This window comes from Rhinichthys klamathensis, unplaced genomic scaffold (assembly GCF_029890125.1).
Source record: "Rhinichthys klamathensis goyatoka isolate OS25496 unplaced genomic scaffold, OSU_Roscu_1.1 h1tg000021l_1, whole genome shotgun sequence".
Taxonomy (NCBI): Eukaryota; Metazoa; Chordata; class Actinopteri; order Cypriniformes; family Leuciscidae; genus Rhinichthys; species Rhinichthys klamathensis.
This window is the reverse complement of record NW_026606572.1, coordinates 490251-514768: the sequence shown is the minus strand read 5'-3', so window position 1 is coordinate 514768 and position 24518 is coordinate 490251. Positions and strand designations below refer to the sequence as shown.

Sequence of the window (24518 nt, the reverse complement as noted above, 5' to 3'; positions counted from 1 at the left end):
ATTTATTTTATATCAGAACACACAAAACAACTGGTGACGCAGGGACAAGATGGTCAGTAGTCCAGACGTGAAGTGAAGAGATGATGAGTGATGAGGAATATCCAGAACCGGAACGTGACACGAGGAACAAGGACGGGAACAGGACAAAACGCCGACTGGAACAGGATCTCACACACACGAAGGACATCAAACAACGATCTGACAAAGAGAGGAAAGTGCGGTGAGTATTTAAAGGTGATTTGATAGGCAGCAGCTGGTGAGGAGATTGCGATCAGCTGGATCGCTAATCCACATGGGTGAGTGGAAACGCCCACTCGCGCACACCCACACACACATATAACAACAGTAACACGAGACGAGAAGGAAACAATGAATTCATAAACCATTATAATCTATCTATCTATCTATCCACATAGCCATACCTTAGTAAACACCTATTGCTCTAACAACCAGCCAGAACTGCCTGGGAACACCTTAGCAACCACTCAAAGCCCTGTAGCCATCTCCTAGCGCCACCTTCATCCCCTCTCTCTTCAAATCAATCTTCAAACTATCAAAGCATTTAAATGGCACAAGGTTTATATTGCATTCAGTCTACATGTCTTCATAACTGTTCAATTAGTAAAACTACATAAGGCCTTTAAACTGTGTTAAACTTTTAAAAAAAACCTCTCAAAGATTGTCTTTGTTGTTTCTATCAGCATTGTGCTCAGATTTGCAGTGTGTAATGCAAATGCAGTACGTTAGATTTAACCCACAATAAAAAAATGCTGAAAATAAACTCATAACTAATAGTTTGTTCACTCCCAGTCCCAACCCAACAATGCATTTCCTGGTCCTTGTCTTGGCCAACTGGCCCTAAAGTCTCAATATCATGTACATTTTCATTTCATTAAAATGAATCATTATCTTTTCCATATCTCCATTCCTGTCCTCCATTTTTAAAGCCCCTCCATCATCCACCTCTGCATTTGATCAGGTTCACAGGCCTCTCTGTAAGCTGAGCTGCATTGAGGGAGTGCGGGGTCATCCGATCCCCTCTCACAGCGACACTACCTCCCAGCACTCCCCGATCAGATGTCCCGCTCTACCTCGAAGAGTCTGTGTCAGTCTGTAATTGAGAGAGGTAAGAAGACAAGAAGAGTACTAAAAATGAACAGATCAATGGAAAGACGACGTTTCAAGCTAATCAGACAACATGGACTTTATAACTCTATTAGGTAAATTGGGCGTGTTGAACTTTTGTGTTTTGAGTGTTCTGTCCAATATCACAGTTCGCTATACATCAATGTGATATTTACTCCATAAATATTCTGCTTTCTCCAGTCAAATCTAAAACCAACTGTATATGTGTGAGCGCTGTTAATATGAGTGTATGAAGTAAGTCATGGCTAATCCAGAGGAATTGGAGTCTACAGCAGGTGTAGATGTTGGCGCTGATGGAGATGGAGAATATAGTCCCTGTATAGAGAGCACACAAACAGATGTTCAGGTAAGACCACATAGCAACTTATGTTTACATGTACCATGAGGCTGTAATCATTTTATTGGCCATATGCAATGGAAAAAAAATAGCACAGGATTTACTTTTTTTTTAAACAAATTTTACTTAGAAATTGCAAGTCGATTTCACAAATTATAAGAGAAACAGCAACTAATGCATTAAATGTGATATTTTTAAGTAAAAAGACTTGTAAAACATAGTGGACTGTCTACTAATACTCTAATGAGAGTTAGTTATAGTTGCAAAGTTACTTATGGTTAGTAGAATATAGAACATGAAAGTAAAGTGTTAACAAAATAAATATAAAAATGACAAAGGCACACAACAAAATGATCTAATCTGAACCCTATAGAATGCATAAAGTGGGTCAAATTGACCCAGTATGCCTTGATGTTTGAAATATTTTATTAATGAAAACATTTATCTATTTGATATTCAATTAATTTGTCAAAAATCTAGTTTCTGACCCAAATCAATGTCTTTCTCATGTTTCTTGGTCATAGGGGTGCATGGGGATTTTCTTTTTCGTGTGTGTATCAGTGCCCCAAGAATACATAAAGTCAAATTTGACCCAACACAGTATTTTTGGATACATTTTTGTCAATAATACTATTTATTTTCTTGAAACTTTATGGATCATTGTTGATTATTGTCACGCCTCAGACACCAACCCCGTTTGAATAAGCATATCCAAAACATTCTCATCCTTTGGCGTCATATAGGTGATGCCATATGACATTTCGTCGAAATCTTACGCACATGGCATCCTTTAGCGTCAATATAACACGCACTGTTATGGGTAGGTTTAGGTCTGGGGTAGGGTACGGTTATGACGCCTTGGGATCTGCGTCTCATATTGACGCTAAAGGATGCCATGTGGGTCAGATTTAGACGAGCGTCACCTGTATGACGCCTTGGGTTCTGCGTCTCATATTGCCGCTAAAGGATGCCATGTGCGTAAGATTTCGACGAAATGTCAAAAGCGTCACATGTATGACGCCTTGGGATGAGAACGGGCTTATAGTAGGTTAAAAGCAGTATGTGAGATGGGTTATATGTCAGAATTCACAGTATTTATAATACAGAAAGCAAAAAAAAGTACCTGGATGATGTACTGCTTCTGCCAAGATTCTGAGGTTTACATTTAATGGACACTTTACTATCCCATGAGGCCACGGGAGAGGAGTCGTGAGTGGCAGGGAAACAACACAACTCACTCTAACTCACATTATGCTAGCAATGAATGCAGTACATTCATATTGCATTTACTACACACAATCATGTTTGATAATACTTTATTCATACTACATATGCGTACTTTTTTTTACCAGCCATGAAGTTCTGAAATGTAGAACCTACTCAGACAGTATATGTAATTTCAGATGCAGTAGATGAGTAGAAAAAGGCTACAGGAAATGACAGCCGAAGGCCCAAACAAAGGAAGGCCCTGTCCCAAATGGCGCACTTCATGCGGACTTTCGGTCTCGTGGACTTAAATTGGGCTGAGAAGAAAATATTTAAGTGTAATTATCATTACGGTTTTTATGACAAGTTTATGCAAACATTATGATCATCGACCAGTGGTTGATGTCTCAAACATAGGCTAATAATAGCGAGCTGAATAATACGGTCGAATTATGATTCATTAAATAAATAGAACAGAATGTCAGGGCTTTACTGAGTCATATGTAAACACAACAACAATAGGCAGCATATTTCCCCGAACCCGTAGCTCCTGTCCATAACAACAATCAGACCGTCTTCCTGTTTCCGGCGTGACGATCGAGTCTGTCCCAAAAATACCTCTCAATGCGCCCTCGCGGACTCGCGCTAAGGGCCCTATAGGTCTGCACTACATGACGTCACCGAAGTGTGGACTCTGTCCACAAGTCCGGAGTGTGCCATTTGGGACAGGGCCGAAGAGGTGCAAACTCTGCACAAAAGTCATGCTTAGAAAGGTGCAAATCTTATATGAAATGTTCTGTCTCTGTCCGCTAAGATTATTTTCACATGGTCTGGAGAAATACGTGGGGAGTGAAGGTTCAGACTAGAATATAGATTTAGTTTATAGTTTGTTTAGAATGCATTTCATCTTTTGTAATGCATATGAGGAAAGTGGACACACAAACATCTTTGATATATTAAAACATTTCTGTATCTGTTTTTTTTTTGTGGAAGAAACCATTAATTCCAATATGGGTAATTTTGACCCCATTTATGCATTCGTATAGGTTTTTTGGTTCATGCATTCTAGGGTTGAACTAAAATTAGAATGAAAATACAAAAGTAAAAGCTAATTTAAAAGATTAATAAATACTATGCCAAATAATAACAAAATAAATGTAGTTTGTTGTAGAATAAATAAAATAGGATCTAAGTCAAATCTGTAAAAATGCAGCACACAGATAAATGGATGCTGGATCACTTTTGAGTCTTCATGCTTCCACACAGGGAGCAGCTGATCAGATATATCCTGAGAAAATAGAGGTGGTCTCTGTAACCGAGGAAGACATTCCTGCAATGGATCCCCCGGCCCTGCTGAAGGTCAGTCCCCTGGACAGTTCAAGTGCCAGTCCTCCACCAGATGACAGCACTGTCAAACCCACTTTTGAAGTCACTTCCAAAGACCTTCTAACAGAAAGCCCCTCAGCACAGCCCAGCCTTTCAATGCCAGTTACCAAAGTCCAGCCTTTTGTTACAGGTACCGATGTACATCATCCATTATGGTCAAATCATCAAAATGTAGACTACCTTCTACCTGACATTGATTAATACTATTTAAAACCAAGCTCAGTTTAAACAGTTTGCCTGTATAGCTTACAATTACATTCATAACCTCTGAATTTTACATTATCGTCCAAAAATACTAGAAGCATTGATCCAAACTCTTCCAAAACAATTTCAGTCATCCTATACATAAACCCTGTTGCAGTCAGTCCTTTGGACTAGATAGTAAAACACACAAAGGAACACTCTTTTCCTGTAGATAACACATGATGCCAGCATTAAGATTGTGGGGTCAACCCCCAGAGAAATGTACAAACCCATAAAATGTATTATTGTTTTGGATAAAGTGTCCTCTGAATGCATAAAAATGAATCTCTTTTATGTTAATTATCATCTCATGCAACTGTTAACAATCTAGCAGAGGAGAAAACACTCCGTGGCAGCCTGCTTGCACGCAGGATGGAGATACTGATCGGGGCTTGTGTCCTGCTCACCCTCATTATTGTGCTTGGAATTGGACTGGGCGGTGAGTCTTCATTTTCTTCAGGGTGAACTCAACACATCCAGTGGATTATATCAATAAAAGTACAAATACTTTGTTACTGTACTTAAAGGTATAGGCAATTTTTGGAGAGGCTAGCAATAGCGAGCAAGCTTTGAAAGCATAATATCCCACCCAGAGCGTCTCCAAAGCCATGCCTCCTTCAAAACTAATGAATGTGTACAGCAGGGAACAAAGAAAAGCGTCACGAGAGACGGCGTTAAACTGTCTCAAAGCACATAACATTACAATAATAATGAACATAAACAACTTAAAGAGAACTGACCTGCACTATCTGACTGCTGCAGATTCATTTCTGCGTTGATATAGTTGCCATTGAAACGCATAAATTCGAGTCACAAACCGCTCTGAGTATGTCATGGGTTTCCATCTCTTCCAAATTACGGCAGTTATGGCGTGAACGCATTGATGTTTTGGTTCAGGAGGAACTGTAAAAGGTGGCTGCTGTTTCGTTTGCGGTGCTCGGTGACTGACGTCTGTCTAACTCTGCATAGTGCGCTGATGGCGTGAGATGTTTGCAGGGTATGAACATACGTTGACAGGCAGTAACAGGTAGGACTGAATGCAATGATTGGACAAACATTTTATGGTCCTACGCCTTCCACAGACTATATATACACACATATAAATACATTTAGACCTCTTAACTTAATGATTGCTCTCCTGATGCAAAGAGACTTTCTACCAGCAAAACAAAACATTTTTCTGGAGCAAATCACCTACCCTGCCTTTAAGTACAGATTTTGTACATTTCAACTTTACTCGAGTTTGAAAATGTATACATTTCTCCAGATGTTTTTATTACATTTGCAATTGCAAAGCACCAAAAAAGAACAGCAAGAAATCTATCAGCAATATCCAGTTTGTTATTCGGTTAAATTGAATCTGTCAAGCTGGTTTGCAAAGAGGTCTGAATGGTTCATTCACGAATCATGAATCTGAAATCTTAGAAGCACAACAAACACCAAAAGGCCATTCACACATTATTATTATTTATTTGCATTTAAATATGTGAAAATATGCAGGGTCGTGCAAAAAAAAAAAAAAGTCTTGAAAAACCTAGAAAGTCAGCATCGGGGACTCACCACATGTAAATGTATAATATTTTGATCCAGGAACATGCAAAAGCATGGTGATCGAGTGACACTGGAAGTAGGGCACCGCCTGAAATGTGGTTAGGTGGAAAGCAGGGTGTGCCCTAGATTGTAGCCATTTTTTTCTATTACTGTTTCCAAAAACAGACTTACCCAAACTCTTTACACATAACATTATACATGTCACACACAGCAAAAGTACCAAAACGTATTACCATGGTCTTTTGGATATAAATCAGAATTGTAAAACAGCATGGCACATAATTTCTGATATCAGGCTACCATGGTATATGATCCCAACACTGCACTATGGTACTGCCACAGTACTCTTTTGAGTCTTTTGTGAGTATTCTTAGATATCCTGCATACAGACTCCAGAAACACAACACTGTGAACCCCTGTGAAATGCCTTTATTTACCAAATTTGGATACTCTACACAAAACTGAAATCAAGACACCTTTATTTAAATAGCCCTTTATACAATACAGATTGTTTCAAAGCAGGTTTACGGTGATAACCTACGGTGGTCGAGAGAGCTCTACACGCTGCAACTGAAGAAATCACATGCAAATAGAAAAAACACCAGCAAATTAAGAAAACATCTTCACCTGTTTGACATCACGTGTTGCAAATACTCACAACGCAGCCAAATAAAGAAACGCACTGCAAATACTCAAAAATCAACCAAATACAGAAACACGCTGCAAATTCTCACAACTCAACCAAATACAGAAAATTGCTGCAAATACTTAACCTGACTCCGCCAGATGGATTTGCTCCGCATATCCATCTGGAAACCTTCCGTTGAAGTAGTTTTGGTAAGGGGCGAAAATACTGGTTAGCTGATTGGCCTATGTTGGTGATAGACGGGCCAAATCAACCAATCAGATCAACGAAGCATATGACGTACTAACAGAGCGTATCTTTTCCTCTGAGAAAAGCCTCCAGAGCAGTGTTTTGCTCTTCTTTCAGTGAAGAAATACTCTGTAATTCCGATAAAACTTGCTCGATAGCCACGCTGATGCTAGTTTCATCCGCTGAAGCCGACATGTTCTTTAGACTGAACTGTCGCGCTTCTCGTTGTGTCACACCTCAACCCGCCTCAAAGCCAACGCTGATTGGACGTTCGTTTGGTGAACTGCTCCCAAATTTTCTTTAACGGAAAGTATCCAGACTGATCTGCGAGTGAAACCTTGAAAGCTCGCGAGATCAGGATGGTCTCACGAGGCTAGCAAATACTCACAACACAACCAAATTCAGAAACACACTGTGAATTCTCACAACTCACATATGATCAGGATGGTCAAGCAACACCACTGACAAGTAGATATTGAACAATAAGCGGTCCCAGCCAGGATTGCCACTTAAAACATTTCTATTGTGTTGTGTGCTATTTGCAGAACGTTTATGTATTTGGTTGCATTGTGATTATTTGTAATGTGTTTCTCTATTTGGTTGTGTTGTGAGTATTTGCAGCGCCTTTCTGTATTTGTTTGCTTTGTGAGTATTTGCAGCGCGTTTCTATGTTTGATTGTGTTGTGAGTATTTGCAACGCTTTTCTGTATTGGTCGAGTTGTATTTGCAGTGTTTCTGTATTTGGTTGTGTTGTGAGTATTTGCAGCGCTTTTCTGTATTGGTCGAGTTGTATTTGCAGTGTTTCTGTATTTGATTGCGTTGTGAGTTTGCAGCACGTGCTGTCAAACCGATGATGATGTTTTCTTAAACTGCTGGTGTTTTTTCTATTTGCATGTTTTCTTCAGTTGCAGCGCGTTTCTGTATTTGGTTGCGTTGTGAGTTAGCTCTGCGTTGGTTGCATTGTGAGAGTTAAGCTCTCTCGGCCAAAAAATAATTCAATGATGCAAACAGATGCAAAATAATTCAATGCTGCCTGTACAGCAGCTCTAAAAGAAACGAGTGTCATTTCTTTTGACACTGTGTCATTTCTCTGAACACACCCTTAGCTAAAATGAACCAACACAACTGCAATGAATAAGTAACAGATTACACTGGATTAGATTGCACAACCCAGGATCTAAAAACGTTCATAAGATGTCTCCAACTCAGGTTGCGCAGTCTAATACAGCCTTGCATTATGGTATCAGTTTACTGTATAGCTTTTAAGTGGTGTTGCATGGCCGATATTAAATAGTCAATTAATTTACGAGTGACTGAGCAATAAAATGATGAAGGGATTACTTGGAGTGCATTGTGTCACTGTTGTGTTTCAATGAACAATAAATGCTTATGATAAATGGTCCTATAATTACCTATTATCCCACAATTTGTGGGCTGGGCTCATTCTAATTATGAATAATCCTCATATTTCCACTGCTTTAGTTGGCTTGAGCTGTGCCGGGAAGTTTCGATGTGGTTCTTCTGGGTGTATTAGCATGTTGGCACAGTGCGATGGACATTTTGACTGTGAACACGGAGAAGATGAGCTCAGCTGCGGTGAGCAACAGCATACTCATATTTAATATTCACACTACTTTTGTTGAATGTTGCTGTTCATGTGTCATGTGTCTATCTGTCTGTGCAGTGCGTCTGAGTGGGAAGAGCTCTGTACTGCAGGTGCTCACAAATGGAGTTTGGAAAACTGTTTGTGCCGAGGACTGGGACTCTAACCTTTCCCTCTCTGCTTGCAAACAGCTCGGCTATTCGAGGTATTGAAACACCCTGCTTTACACACCCTCTATATCTATGTCCAATCCTGCTCCAGAAGTGCCACTGTCCTGCAGAGTTTAGCTCTCTAACCCAAATTAAACACACCAGAAACAACTATTCAAGGGCTTTAGGTTTACTAGAAGCTTTCAGGCAGGTGTTAGGACAAGTTGGAGCTGAACTCTGCAGGACGTTGGGCCTCCATCAAGGGGTTAAGAATTACATGAAAACAGCATAATCGTCCTAATCTTTAGGTGTGGACTCAAGACTTCACCTCTTTTAGGAATTTTCACATAAATCATGAGAGTCAAACAAAAATCTTGTGCTGACTTGTTAGGTAGCACTATGTAGTACCACCTATAGATATACCTAAGCCCTTTCTGACTGGAGCTCTTTCTAGCTTTTAAGCTACATCCACCAAACTCGGCACAGACCATCTATCTACAAACTTTTTAACGTTTTTTAAACTCAAGACTTTTTTATGGACCTATTAGGACCTATTATGCTTTTTTACATTTTTATCTTTCTTTAGTGTCACAATGTTGTTGTTTGAGCATCAAAAATGTTTGGAAAGTTACAAAGCACAAAGTCACTCCAAAGGGAGTTATTCTCTATATCAGTGCGCACTGTTTCTGAACTCCCTGAAACGCCTTGATTGTTGTCTTGAGTTTTCTTCTGGGAACACACACTTCACAGAATTCCTCATGTAAATAATTCCTACTGCAAAAAAAGGGTACAAGGCCTGATTGAGTTGCGCCACTAGTGTGTTGTAACCGTGTCCAAGATGACTGTGTCTGAAATCACATACTCTCTTGAGTAGGTACTTATTTTGAATGAGTGCTTGCATTGCAAGCGCTAAAAAATATGTTCTATATAGTATGAATGTAATCCAGATGTACTTCAGTCACCATGTTGTCATTATCATGTGACCTACCAGTGTCAGTTGCGTCGCTTCACTGCCATTCACAAATCCTCTCCTGTGGCCTCATGGGATAGTAAACTGTCCATCGTATGCACACTTCAGAATCTCTCCAGAAGTAGTAGGTCATCTAGATACTTTTGCCTACTCTTTCATGACTACTGTGAATTCGGACATACTTCTTTTGTCACATACTGTTTTTTGTCTTATATAGTAAGGAGGGTATGTGATTTTGGGCACATTACTGTTTTTTCCACCCAGATCTATGGTAAAGGGCGTGATATTTCAGAAACACGCTTGAAACGGTTGACCAAGAACTCTTTTAAACTTTAGGACTAGACTGTGATGTTTATCCATTGAAAACTTTCTAAGAACAACACAAACATCTGATAAAGGGCTTGGGACACATGGATGTTTGATGCTAGCGCTACATTGTACATTACCAATATGCTAGTCTCGCGTAACCAGACCTTCAGACTGACGGCTGAAGGTCTGGAATTCATAGCAGCTTTCTTTGGCCAAGGCCCGCCCATAAGGCCGTTTGACCGACATGTCAAACAACCAATTACAGTAAGTTTCATTCAGAGTCACGTTTCGGGGCGTGGAAATGTCCCCACAACAACAGACCGGCGTGCAACAAGTCAGTCAGCATAGAAAATCAAAGAAGGAGAAGAAAACAAGCAGTATCTGTGAATGTCTATGCATAATAGATAGGAGGGGACACACAACTAGTAAAATTGGATCTGCTGGGAATCCTTCTAAATGCTGACAAATTGTCGGCCAGGCTTGGAATACTCTTCCCAAATCCCGTCGGCAAACAGGCTAAAATATCTATTTTTGTCTCCACTAAGTGCCTCAAACAAAACTCCTGGGCATCTCTTAAAGAGTCTATGCCGTGAACCTCGCATACTTTTGAGAATCCTATGTTTAGCTGATCTTGATAAATGCTCATTGTCACTCATGTAAACACAGTTTTCTTCCGCAATCACACGTCTGCGCTTTGTTTCCTGGCGGACCGAAAATAAACGCGACACTCGCGCCCCCCGGAAATCCAATAAAATTCAACCAATCAGATGACGACTTCGACATACCTGAAGTGTTTCCAGTTAAGTGTACCATATGCATCAGACGATTAACCAACGCTCAGTGGGCGTGACGTCTGAGACTGAGACTACCAATATGCTAATGCCAAAACATGTTTTTTAAGCTGCTTTACTTTTCCCCCTCTCTGTTAGATATGTGGAGTCGAAAGCTCTTCTTCTGTCCTCTATTGAACAGGACTTACAAAGTAACCTGGTGTCATTAAGTTTGAACCACACAAGTTCCCAGCAAGCTATCAAGATACACAACATAACTCATTTCAGGTAAACACAGTCTCTTCATCATCATAGTGTTTGCAGGGCAGCACCATACTGACAAATGCCATGAATTGTGTTATAGATTCTTTCTACAAATAACTTTAAAGCAACTTCTAACAGCCTTCAGTTTCAACCCGGCGTCAACACGCCCGTCTGTAATTAAGTGTTCCAGATCTGAATTAGCTTAATTAGATCTTAATTCAGGTGTGTTTGATTAGGGTTGGAGCTGAACATTTGAGGAAGGTAGAGTTTCGGGAACAGGAACAACCCTGACTTCAGATGTGGTCACATTAGTGAAAATTATTATGATCACAAAGTAAAATAATATGAAAACAAATACCAGGGCATTTTTAATTTCACTTTTCCATTCAGAGCAAAGTCCTTGAGAAAAACCTCTTGCCTTCTTTTCTCTGAAACTGGAGTGGAGTCCCTTTTGTTCACAGCGGTTGCCCACAAAGCTGTGTTTTTGTATTTACTTTGTTCTGTAGCCAACAGCTCTTTATGTCCCCTTTAGACTATTTGAATGTAACTCTTTCACTGCTGCTATGCTCTTCATTTTTGTTCCTTTTTTAAAGTCATACATAGTAGATCAGTATGATCCCACTAAATCTTAGTCAAATATAAATAGTATTACTCTTTTGACTTTTGTCATCCTTTACTCACCTTCAATAATACAAATTAATCTGATTTTCATTTTACAATGAAAAACAAATTGAGATGTTTAGAAGAATGTGTTCACAATGGCTTTTTCAAATAAAACGAAAGCAAATGGTGACCAAGCCTGTCAAACTATTCCAAAATAGGCCTACTTCTTCTTTTTTTAAAAGGAAAAAAAGATTTTGGGTGGATTAACCCATTTAATGGCATACTATTTCTTAACTATCTACATCATTTGTTCTCCCCAGTAAAACCCAGTGCAGTCTGGGGAAGGTAACAACACTTAAATGCATAGGTAAGCAAAAGTTATTTTTCAAATTGTGGTCACAAAATTTTGGCAAAATTGTCAATAGTTTAGCGATGTATGATGTATGCACTTTCAAACTAAGCAGCTTTCTTGAAATCTTTTGCCCTCACACGAAATGTACGATATCGTGGATTCCTATTGAAATGATTGGATTTTGTCCACGAAAATATGCCGAGCAACGCTATATGTGGCTACATCTTAATACATTACTCAAATACATATTATTGTATGCTCTTCATTTCCTACTAAGAAGATAGTTGTAATATCAATATTCCAGATTGTGCACAATCCTAAAGTTTAAACCTATCCTGTTAAAATGATAACACTTAAAGTGATAGTTCACCCTAACATTTTAATTCTGTCATCATTTACCCTCAAGTTGATCCAAACCTGTATGAATTTCTTTCTTCTGATGAACACAAAAGAAGATATGTTGATGAATGTTGGTAAGCAAACAGTTGATGGACCCAATTGACTTGTATGGAAAAAATTAGGGCCGGGACTTTAACGCGTTAATTAAGATTAATTAATTACAGACTTTAACGCGTTAATTTACACAAAAAATCATTTTAATCGCACTTATTTTTGCACCGCGGAACGTTTCTCACTGGATGAGTTTCGGCGGACCGATTATACTGGAGCACCAACTAACGTTCATGATGAAGAAGCTGACGAGATCGCTTGCTTCCTGCTTCATAGACATAATAAATACATAGACGCCCTATTGGCCGCTTTGGAACGTTGCTGCGATACGTCAACCATAGACAGTATAAGAAATGGACAGAGCCATCTCATTGGAACTCAGTTGAGACAGTTGAAGCCCATTTTTAGCATAGACAGTAAAAGAAATGGACAGAGCCATCTCATTGGAACTCAGTTGAGACAGTTGAAGCCCATTTTTAGCGATTTTTGAGCACTTCCGTTCCTGACGCGCAGACTCAAACCGACTCAAACTAAGCTTGATGACGTGAGCAACCTGTCTGACAGACGTTAATCTTCTAGTAGCTGTGCCAAGAGGAATCTGAATCATTCCCTTCCGAAACTTGCAGAGCCGGAGATCGTGAGTATTAGCTGTCCATGAGCTCGCAGCAGGAGCAGCTTTACAACTCTCTATGGGCTTCTCCCTTGACTTTATGCCTCGACGTCCCCCCGATTGCGCGCGAGTTTCTACTTCTGTCTATACGGTCATTTCTGTACAGCGCGACAGAGAGTCGAGTGGTTATGACGCAATCGTTAGCCTATTTTTACTAAATCTGTTTCTACGGGGCCATAACGTAACATAGAAGATAATGGAGCCTTTTATACATTGTCGTGTTTCTTTAGAAATAAATAATGGACAAATGGAGTCTTTAAACGCCTCAGATGTAAAGTTATTCGCTGTCAAAGTGACGCCAAAATGAATGGGAGTCAATGGAAATGCTAACGCAAGTGAAGTTCTGCTACAAGATGGCGGCACCCGGCCGACTTCAACTTCCGGTCGATGGATTACCCCCTTGATTTTTAGCGATTTGTGAGCACTTCCGTTCCTGACGCGCAGACTCAAACCGACTCAAACTAAGCTTGATGACGTGAGCAACCTGTCTGACAGACGTGAATCTTCTAGTAGCTGTGCGTGAAAATGGCCAACGTTAATCTTGCAGAGACGGGGAACTTGAGCAAAGAGTTCTTTGGCGTGAGTGAGCAGGAGTAAGTATTCCGTTGCTTTTATGGACTCATTATCTATGGGCTTCTCCCTTGACGGGACGTCTCCCCGATTGCCTGCGAGCTTCTCCTCCTGTCTGTACGGTCATTTCTGTACAGCGCGACAGAGAGTCGAGTGGTTATGACGCAATCGTTAGCCTATTTTTACTAAAACTGTTTCTACGGGGCCATTATGTAACATAGAAGGTAATGGAGCCCTTTATACATTGTCGTGTTTCTTTAGAAATAAATAATGGACAAATGGAGTCTTTAAACGCCTCAGATGTAAAGTTATTCGCTGTCAAAGTGACGCCAAAATGAATGGGAGTCAATGGAAATGCTAACGCAAGTGAAGTTCTGCTACAACATGGCGGCACCCGGACGGCTTCAACTTCCGGTCGATGGATTACCCCCTTGACGTCAACGGGTCCGCCATTTTGCTGAGGGCAAGACTGCGCTGTGAACAAATGTAAGTAAACGGGGGAGCTGCGTTTTTTCTGGATAAAAACAAACTGTTTTTACATTTATCAACCGATTTCAGTGGTTTGTATGTGGTGTACAAAAAGTTCCATCTCTAGTTATTTAAAATCTCGATAGTTAGACTTGTAAAAAATTTTTTTTAATAAAGAATGGTCAATAAAGCTCAGGCTTGTCATGTATCTGGCTTTTTATTCTTGGATAAGATTGGTGAAGACCCCCATTCTGAGATATAATTTAAGTTTTCTTATTGTGGAAAAAGCATTTTCTGTGATTGACCAGATTTTAGCAATAACAAAGATAACTGATGGATCCTTTATAATAGTACGTTATGGTACAACTACAGTGCAATGCAAATAGTAAATATAACATAAAGTGAGAAGTAATAGTAAATAGTTTAGTCAATAAAATAAACAAATAGTATACAGCAAATAAAATAGTAATGATTAGCATAATTATATAATATCATAAGTGCAATAATACAATCATAAAAATATTGATAATAGCATAGTTTATTAATAATACTATAATAATAGCAATAGAATAAGAAATATCAATTACAGAATATACACAAAAAAAAATAAGTTAAATAGTGACTTTAATATTTAGTTAACTCTTTTTGTTAAATTTCAGTTTTATTGATCGGTATAACAGAAATAGCTTCAGTCAAACATACAGCAGGATACAACGTTAAAATAGCCTAAATATAAAGTTATGAAACTTCACTTTGCCCTCAGCCAAAACGATTTACCAGGGAACCATTTATAGATTAATGAGACCAAAGATCGCCCGTTAGATATACACAAGACGAATAATATCTCATGTTTAACCACTAGACTACAGACATCCGAGTCAGCGGGAAAACTTCAGAAGCACTGGCCGAGGTACGGCTGTTCCAGGCGGGGTAGACGAGCGCTGAGCCCCGGTGAACACATCTTACAACTCCGAAAACGTCAGATCAAATTTTTAAATAGGCGCTATCTTTATAAACAAACCACATATTTGAGCTTTAAACAACTACATTGTCGACTGAAAAACTATTTAAACAACATGTCGTGACACAATAACAGTAGTATTTTTAAATGTATCCTCTGAACGTTACTATTACCAGAGAATGTCTAATATGGGGAGAACTCCCACTCACATTAAACTTCCGGGTTCTGAACTGGTTGCAGTTCCACTCTAGATCCATATGAGGGCGCTCACAGGCGGAGTGCAGAATGAATGGAGGTCTATGGAGCAATACCCCTAAAAATCCACTTTTCTCAGGATATAATTTTTTGTCTAGTAATTTGAATGTTGTATTCGAAAGAAGATGCAACAAAATTACACATTACTGGGTGTTAGATTTTTTAGAGTCACTTATTTGCTTTAAAAAGTCTTTTAAAATGTCAATGACGTCATACACATCGTACGACCAGAAACCTGCTTTACGGCAATCCTTCATTCACTGGTGCTTTCGCGCATAGACAGACGAGAGAAGCCGCGAAATTTAAAAATACTACTGTTATTGTGTCACGAAATGTAGTTTTAATAGTTTTTCAGTCGACAATGTAGTTGTTTAAAGCTCAAATCTGTGGTTTATTTATAAAGATAGCGCCTATTTAAAAGTTTGATCTGACGTTTTCGGAGTTGTGAGGACCAGTCTTTCACCGGGTCTCAGCGCTCTGCACCCCGCCTGGAACAGCCTTTCCTCGGCTAGTGCTTGTGACGTTCGCCGCCGGCTCTGATGTCTCTCTCTAACTTGGTTAAACATGAGATATAATTCGTCTTGTGTATATCTAACGGGCGATCTTTGGTATCATTAATCGTATCATTTGTTCCCTGGCAAGTCGTTTTGGCTGAGGGCAAAGTGAAGTTTCATAACTTTATATTTTGGCTATTTTAACGTTGTATCCTGCTGTGTCTGAATGGTTTACTTTATTTATTGTCTTGTATAACTTATTATACCTTTTAGGCTACTTATACTGTTATAATGTCTCTTACTGATGAATAAAACTGAAATTTAACAAAAATAGACAGGGTTGTGTCATTTTATTTTATATAGCCTATATTTTTATATAGCCTTTTCATTACTATTTTATTTGCTGTATACTGTTTGTTTATTTTATTGACTAAACTATTACTATTACTCACTGTATCTTATATTTACTATTTGCACTGCATATCGTATATGCCACGATGCCATCAAGCGGTGTCTCTGGTCGTAATCAGTCCTTCACTGACCAATCAGCGTCCATTAGAAAAATGCTAGCGTGTTATGGGCAACAACAACTCAACCTGTAAGAAATCGAAAGGACATAAGCACTCGTTCATTCAACTTTCGACCTATAACCCATGTTGAACTTGCAGAACCTACATTCAAATCTGAGATTTCTCAATGACAATCGGGTAAAAGAGACAAATTTAGCCGTCTAGCCCCATTGACTCCCATTCATTTTGCACTCGGACGATCGCCCCCAGTGGAACTCTGGTGGAACTACAACCAACATTCGGTACAATAGGACTTAATAGGGAGTGGCCAGGCTTTCCGTAGACGGGCTTTGCTATTACTAATTAAATCATGACCAAATACAACCAAAAACAAACGTTCAGTCTTGCTTGTGAAAGGTAATTCCTCGAAAGCTGTTTTCAATTGTGTGGCGATGTGTACAGCCCCAAACAGCGCACAAAACATGCATTTTTCTCAATTCCCGGTATGAGAGGTATGGGAAAGTTGCCATCCCCAACATGGCGGCGCCGTTGACGTACGCTCCAGCGGCCAATAGGGCGTCTATGTATTTATTATGTCTAATAATGGCTTGCTTCATAGATCGCCTAGATCGCTTTGGTTGGCTCGGTGGATGGAAAATTTTGTTATAAAAAACGAACGGATGGAAGCGTCGATAAGAGCATGGTTGTATGCAAGTTATGCAACAAGGAATTCGCTATTGCTATTAGTGTAGCTATTGCTACACTTAATGGCAAAAATTGCACTGGTCTGCTGGACTTGGTTGAACAAAAATAAACAATATGTTGTTGATTAAGCTTATGTATTGTCATTATTCAATGGTATACTAAAAATCCATGTGAAAAAAAATACTTCTCACTGTTCTCAGGTCAAATATTTATGCATTTAAAATGTGATTAATTTCGATTAATTAATTACAAAACCTCTAATTAATTAGATTAATTTTTTTAATCGAGTCCCGGCCCTAGAAAAAATACTATAATGGAAGTCAATGGGGCCCATCAACTGTTTAGTTACCAACATTCATCAAAATATCTTGTTTTTTGTTCAATAGAAGAAAGAAATTCATACTTTACAACTTGAGGGTGAGTAAATGATGACAATTTTAATTTTTGGGTGAACTATCCCTTTAATGGATTTTAAAAAAAATGTTTTGTTAGCTATGTTAAAGGTGGGGTATGTGATTTGGAAAACGACCGGCAGATTTTAAAAATATACAATTCAAATGGTCCTACCTTCTTTCCTCCAACGCCGGCTCTGACTCCACCCAATCGAAGAACATGGACGCGTAATCATGCACGAGCGAAAACCAAGGGGGTAATCCATCGACCGGAAGTTGAAGCCGGCCGGGTACCGCCATCTTGTAGCAGAACTTCACTTGCGTTAGCATTTCCATTGACTACCATTCATTTTGGCGTCACTTTGACAGCGAATAACTTTACATCTGAGGCGTTTAAAGACTCCATTTGTCCATTATTTATTTCTAAAGAAACACGACAATGTATAAATGGCTCCATTACCTTCTATGTTACATTATGGCCCCGTAGAAACAGTTTTAGTAAAAATAGGCTAACGATTGCGTCATAACCACTCGACTCTCTGTCGCGCTGTACAGAAATTACCGTACAGATAGGAGGAGAAGCTCGCAGGCAATCGGGGGGACGTCCCGTCAAGGGAGAAGCCCATAGATAATGAGTCCATAAAAGCAACGGAATACTTACTCCTGCTCACTCACGCCAAAGAACTCTTTGCTCAAGTTCCCCGTCTCTGCAAGATTAACGTTGGCAATTTTCACGCACAGCTACTAGAAGATTCACGTCTGTCAGACAGGTTGCTCACGTCATCAAGCTTAGTTTGAGTCGGTTTGAGTCTGCGCGTCAGGAACGGAAGTTCTAAAAAATCGCTAAAAGTGGGCTTCAACTGTCTCAACTGAGTTCCAATGAGATCGCTCTGTCCATTTCTTTTACTGTCTATGGCGAAAACTCAGATGCGCGAGAGATTGTAATGACGATTTATTACTAATCATGGAACCGGCTTTACTGACGAGATGCGCATGCGTCACAAACTTTGAGTATGCGCACGACGGGGGTCACGCGCGCTGGGGGGAGGGGGGTGTGGTACAACCGTTTGATTGACGGACTTACTGTCCAATGATTCTGGTGGTCTTGGAAATGATTGGCTGGAGTTTTTCGAGTTCTGCCCGTTCCACAGATTATTAAATTGCTTAATTTTCATTTCAGTGCTTCTAACTCAGTGGCTGTAAGTGGGTTAGGAATAGGATTTCAAGTTATTTTGAAAAAATGTACAGAAAAGAGAATCACATACCTCACCTTTAAAGGTGCACTCAATATTTTATTTATTTACATTTTGCTCATTTTAAAAGTTTGACACGTAATGAAAAGCACATTTGACAAATATCATTCAAATGGGGTTCACTTACATGAGATGAAGACTCCAGACATATTCAGTATTTTAAAAAAGTCTCATGTTGTCACCACATCACCAGAGATGTCTACTCATAATAATAACATATGTTTTTGTAAAGAGAACAGAATAATTGGTAAACAAAACAAACAGCTTAGGTGTGGAATGGCAGCAGTTAGTACTTCACACATCCAGGCCTATAGGTGTCAGTGTAGAGTGCGAGCCAATGGTATTAATGAAACAAATAAGAGCCAGTTAAACACAAGCATTTTTCTCTCTGCTATTTATCTCTTTCGATACAATCATCCGAGCCATAAAAGCTGTAGGATTATGATTAATTTAATGCCCAAAGAACAAAGTAAAAGATACACCACTTCAGTATGAACCGTTTTTTTTTTAAATAAGAAGTATAAAAAACTTCATACATCCAGGCCAGTAGGTGACAGTGTTAAGTCCAAAGCCATTGGTACTTTTGAAACAAATGAGAGTTAGTTAAACATAAGCAAAACCAAGCAAATAGCATCTTTTTGTGTTTTTCATTTTAAGAGAAGGCCAAACTATAACGTGCACTTTATAACATCAATAAACATCAATGTTACATCAGCAAACATTTCATTCTCTATATCTTTATAGCCTGTGGTTCCAGACCTCAGTTGAATTCTCGCATAGTTGGCGGTAACCTGTCAGTTGCGGGCCAGTTCCCCTGGCAGGTGAGCCTACACTTTCAGAACGTGCACCTGTGTGGAGGCTCCGTTATATCATCTCGCTGGATACTGACGGCGGCACATTGTGTGTACGAGTGAGTTTATAATGTTCTCATGAATCAATATTATCATATTCGTCTAGCCACATGGAAATGATCCTAGTCTGATTTCCATGCAGGTATGCCTACCCTATGCTGTGGACCGTCTATGTGGGATTGATAGATCAGCCGATGAATGCAGTGCAGTCTCTCGCCGTAGAGAAGATCATTTATCACAGTCGCTACAGACCCAAGGGCTTGGACTATGATATTGCTCTGATGAAACTGGCGCAGCCCCTCGCCTTTAATGGTACCTTCTGCAAAAGAAGCTCATTTAAACTGGGAAGTGGTTCTTTTGATGAACCACGTGGGGTGACGTCTCTTTGACCTATCTTTTGTAACAGCTGGCAGTTATGCAAATGAACACTTAATCTTATCTTAATGACCTGCAACCACCTCCCATGCTCATGTTTTGCATTCATTGTGACAAATGGCTTATTTGTAGGTTTTGTGGAGCCTATCTGTCTGCCGAACTTTGGGGAGGAGTTTGAGGATGGTAAAATGTGTTGGATCTCAGGGTGGGGCGCCATGATTGATGGTGGTAAGTGTGGGAAGGTAATGTTGTTATATCTGACTGAGGCAGCTCAAACAAGGGTGCGTTCAAGTCCTCCTGGGAAGTTCGTATTTTTCACGATATGACATGATAATAATAGTTTCACACATTTCAACAAGTTCACTGTCAGAACAGATGCTGCATCAATTGCATCTGCCATATTTTCTCACTGACACGTCGCCAAATCAGAAAGGGCTCAAATAAAAACCTGAGCTTCCCACTCATAATAACGACTTAGTGGTGGTGTTCATGTGCGTTTAACTTCTAAACACAATCTTTCCGATATGACTTGAAAGCACATTAATACCTGGAAAGGGCTGTCTGTTAGATTTCCAATTCATCTCAATGGCAGCTGCTCAAGAAGGCCATGTAACCATGTCCATGTGATTAATAATGATAATGATTTGAATCTTTCTGCATTTATGAATAGATGTGAAGGATAGATCTATGCTGCCTTCAAAAATTGATCAGATGAAGGTATCTCAGGAGACGGGAAGTGAAGCTAATATTGGATTCAGATGTGCCGTAATGCCTTCCTTCCTAGGAATGCTTCCTTTCGAAGGCAGCATTTTTAAAGGGATACTCCACTTTTTTTGGAAATAGGCTCATTTTACAACTCCCCCAGAGTTAAACTGTTGAGTTTTACCGTTTTTAAATCCATTCAGCTGATCTCCGGTTCTGGCGGTACCACTTTTAGCATAGCTTAGCATACATCATTGAAGTGGACAAGACCATTAGCATTTCTCAAAAAAAAATGACCAAAGTGTTTCGATATTTTTCCTATTTAAAACTTGACTCTTCTGTAGTTACATCGTACACTAAGACCGGCGGAAAATATAAAGTTGCGATTTTCTAGACTGATATGGCTAGGAACTATACTCTCATTCCTGTGTAATAATCAAGAAACTTTACTGCCGTATCATGAGTGCAGCAGGCGCAGGCACTTAGTCCCGGTCACGTTGGAAGTTACCGAGCTGGGGACTATTCATATCATTACGCCTGCTGCACTCATGATACGGCAGTAAAGTTTCTTGATTATTACGCAGGAATGAGAGTATAGTTCCTAGCCATATCAGCCTAGAAAATCGCAACTTTACATTTTCCGTCGGTCTTAGTCCACGATGTAACTACAGAAGAGTCAAGTTTTAAATAGGAAAAATATCTAAACTCTTTAGTCAGTCTTTTTTGAGAAATGCTAATGGTCTTGTCCACTTCAATGATGTATGCTAAGCTATGCTAAAAGTGGTACCGCCAGAACCGGAGATCGGCTGAATGGATTCAAAAAACGGTAAAACTTAACAGTTTAACTCTGGGGGAGTTGTAAAATGAGCCTATTTCCAAAAAAAGTGGAGTATCCCTTTAAGCTTTTGGACGCAGCCATTGATTTGAGTTTGTAAACTGACTCGCGAGGAGATAAGATTCTTCTTCTTCTGTGTTCTGTGTTTTAGGGGAAGGGAGCGAGTCACTGCTTTCAGCAAGAGTCCCACTCATCTCTAACAAGGCCTGCAGTCAGCCGGAGGTTTATCAAGGCTATATATCAGCAGGCATGATCTGTGCAGGATACCTGGAGGGGGGAACAGACTCCTGCCAGGTACATCATCTCACCATAGAGTGATATATATTTCAGTCCATGAACTGCCAGAACTGCAATCAGGCACAGCGGTTACACTTTATTTTAATTGTGTCCTTGTTACAGTGTAAATATGCATTTAAGCACTGAGTAATATTAACAAGTGTTACCGTCACTTACGGTAACACTTTTTTTTACAGTGCCCTTGTTACTATGTGCTTGTTACCAGTGCTTCTATGTTACATGTATGCATGTATGCAATTATGCATAATTACATGCAACTAACCATCAATGTAACATAGTGAATTATTAAAAAAAAACAGTCAATTATGCATAAATACATGCAACTAACTAACTAACCCTCAACCAAATCCTAATCCTACACTAACCCTATAAGGAGGCTTACACTGTAACAATGGCACCTTAAAATAAAATGTCACCATACTTACTATATAAGGCTAGGGTTGAGGTTTGGTTTAGTTGCATGTAATTATGCATAATTTGTACATGTAATATATGTAACAAGGACAGTTTTAAATAAAGTGTTACATGTGCATCAAATTCCATTTTAAAATTTAGATTCTGGATAAATCTTGCGAAAAAGCTGTACAGAAAGTTTATTTTAAGAAATAATAAGTACTTAAGTGCACATTGAATGTAATGTCTTCAGACCATCAACTGCAGGTTATTGCAATTAAATGAAAAAGTATTATAGTTTAAATTTATAATAAATGCATTTAGCTGAACTTTTTTTGACCCACTTGCGTATGTATCCTTTTATGTAAATTCATACTTACTGCTAAATATTGACAAGGATTTATGGTAAACTAAAACTTTATTGTAATTTCTACTGAAATTTGTTTTATGTAGGCTATTTAAATATATTGATATTGCACAATTTTAATGATGAATTTATTATTTAATGCATCTAAAATATAACTTTAAATGTAATACCAAATAACACACTACTTTTAAAATTATAGTGAAGTATTTTTTTCATGTGCTTTAGTGTGCTAATCAACATATCAAAATGAGTGTACTGTGTCCCACGGGATGCATTGCCTTTTTTCCTAACACATATTTTAGTAATCATAACTTGGGTATCATTCGTAAGCGTACTTTAAACCCTTTTAGCAGTCTCCTCCCCCTAGTGGGCGGAGTCATGTTTCATAATACAAAATTACTTTTAGCTATTTTATAACCAAACCTTTTTCTAATCTTGACAAAACACATATCGTTGGAAAGGTCTGAAACTCAAGGTTCCATATTTGGCAACTGTTTTGTGATAAAAGTGACATTGTGACAGAAAGGTATAATTTGTTACAGGAGAATGCGTTTTGTTTTTTCAATGGGTTGTGGGTTACACCTGGTGGCTATTTTTGGAATTACGCCTAAACAAAATCTCATAGAAACTTCTATTTTTGTGATATATCAACTTAAAATTTAGAACACAACTTGGTTAGACACATGGCTTTGATTTTATAGCGTTTTTACAGTAAAAATTATTTTGTAAAATATTTTGTATAAAATAAAACAATGTTTAGTACAGTATAATTTTGTAAACTTCTATAATTTTTCTTTTTACTTTTATTTCTTGAAGTGCATGCTTTCACTTCAGCAACAATATGCTGTCTTCTTTAAAAAGAGACCAACCCTAGTGTGACAGATAAGGGTTAAATCACAACAATAGTGATTTAAAATGTACCTAAAGTAAAACTTTTTGATGTGATGGTAATTTAATGGCTTAAGAAACATAGTCATGAAAGTTTTTTCCACTCTTTAAGTAGTGGCTTTTTATTTCATTATTATTTTTATTACATTATATTATATTATATTATATTATGCATTCTAATTAATACAGCCATTTTTGCCGGCTTTCTTGTTTCTAAAATCCAGATTATGGTAGTTGGGTTAACACTTTTACATGAGTAAATAACTTGAATATGCATAAAAGAAACCTTCTGCAAGATCTGTTCCATTTAACATTGGAATATTACTGTGCAAGTAAACATGAAACACTGAAGTTTAAAGTAAAATATCTGGGGGGAAAATGTGTTTGTCCATGCTGGTAATAGGGTGACAGTGGTGGTCCACTGGCTTGTGAGGATTCCTCTATCTGGAAATTGGTGGGGGCCACAAGCTGGGGACAAGGCTGTGCCGAAAGCAACAAACCTGGAGTTTACACACGCATCACACAGTCCCTCAGCTGGATACATCTGCAGATGGAGGTCAGGATTGTGATCTTGTGTATCTCTGAACTTCTGAGACCAGTTTATGTGGTTTTTTAAAAAAAAACGATCTGTCTGTACAGTGAGACTGCCCTGCCTCCCTTTAGGAAAATAACTTGGAAATAGCTATTTTTGTTGAGAAAGGTCATGTAGGGCATGTTATTACGTGCTATCATGAGTTATTCTGATAAATCAGTGCCCTCTTGTGGTTTCAAAACTAATGAATGTTTATTTTTCCTACAGAGAGAAGAAATGCTGAATCCCTCAACTATCAGCTGGGATTATTGACAGCCGCACCGAACCCAGGCAGAGACGTCACAGAAACACAGAACTCTGACACATGCACCACTGTATGTCATATTGGAGGCACACTGAAAGAAATTTTATATTACATGCACTCAAATCTGGAAACGTTTTATTTGGTGTAAGTAGTCTTATACAGTACTTGCTATTGTTTTAAGAAATACCTGTCAAACAATGCTCTGTTGTGTCATGAGTAATTACTTGCACAAGTGTTTCCAGAGACACAGAACGTGACAATGTGCTTATGTCTAATGCAATAAATAGGGACAAAAAGGGACAAAGGCCCCATCCATGCAGAAAGTATTTTCATATTTGCAAACCTTCGTAAAACTTTAATGTCATACTATTGTAGTGTTTACAGTAATTAAATAATTGTTCAAAAACAGCACACAATTAACAACATTTAATGTAAAATGGTGACAAAATATTCAGACTTGACCTTTATTTGACTTTAATATGGA

At 38.8% G+C, this 24518-nt stretch overlaps 1 protein-coding gene across 1 annotated transcript; it reads left to right on the top strand.

Moving 5' to 3' along the window:
• Nucleotides 1-1078: 1078 nt before the first annotated feature.
• tmprss3a (transmembrane serine protease 3a) lies at nt 1079-24234 on the top strand. The gene is made up of 14 exons (XM_056240864.1): nt 1079-1220; nt 1327-1492; nt 3956-4205; nt 4653-4757; nt 8226-8339; nt 8428-8551; nt 10704-10832; nt 11732-11778; nt 19235-19400; nt 19484-19653; nt 19849-19944; nt 21405-21547; nt 23602-23754; nt 23998-24234. Exons 2-14 carry the CDS (start codon nt 1388-1390, stop codon nt 24040-24042), a joined length of 1647 nt encoding a protein of 548 aa, XP_056096839.1. The 5' UTR covers nt 1079-1220; nt 1327-1387; the 3' UTR covers nt 24043-24234.
• Nucleotides 24235-24518: the final 284 nt, after the last annotated feature.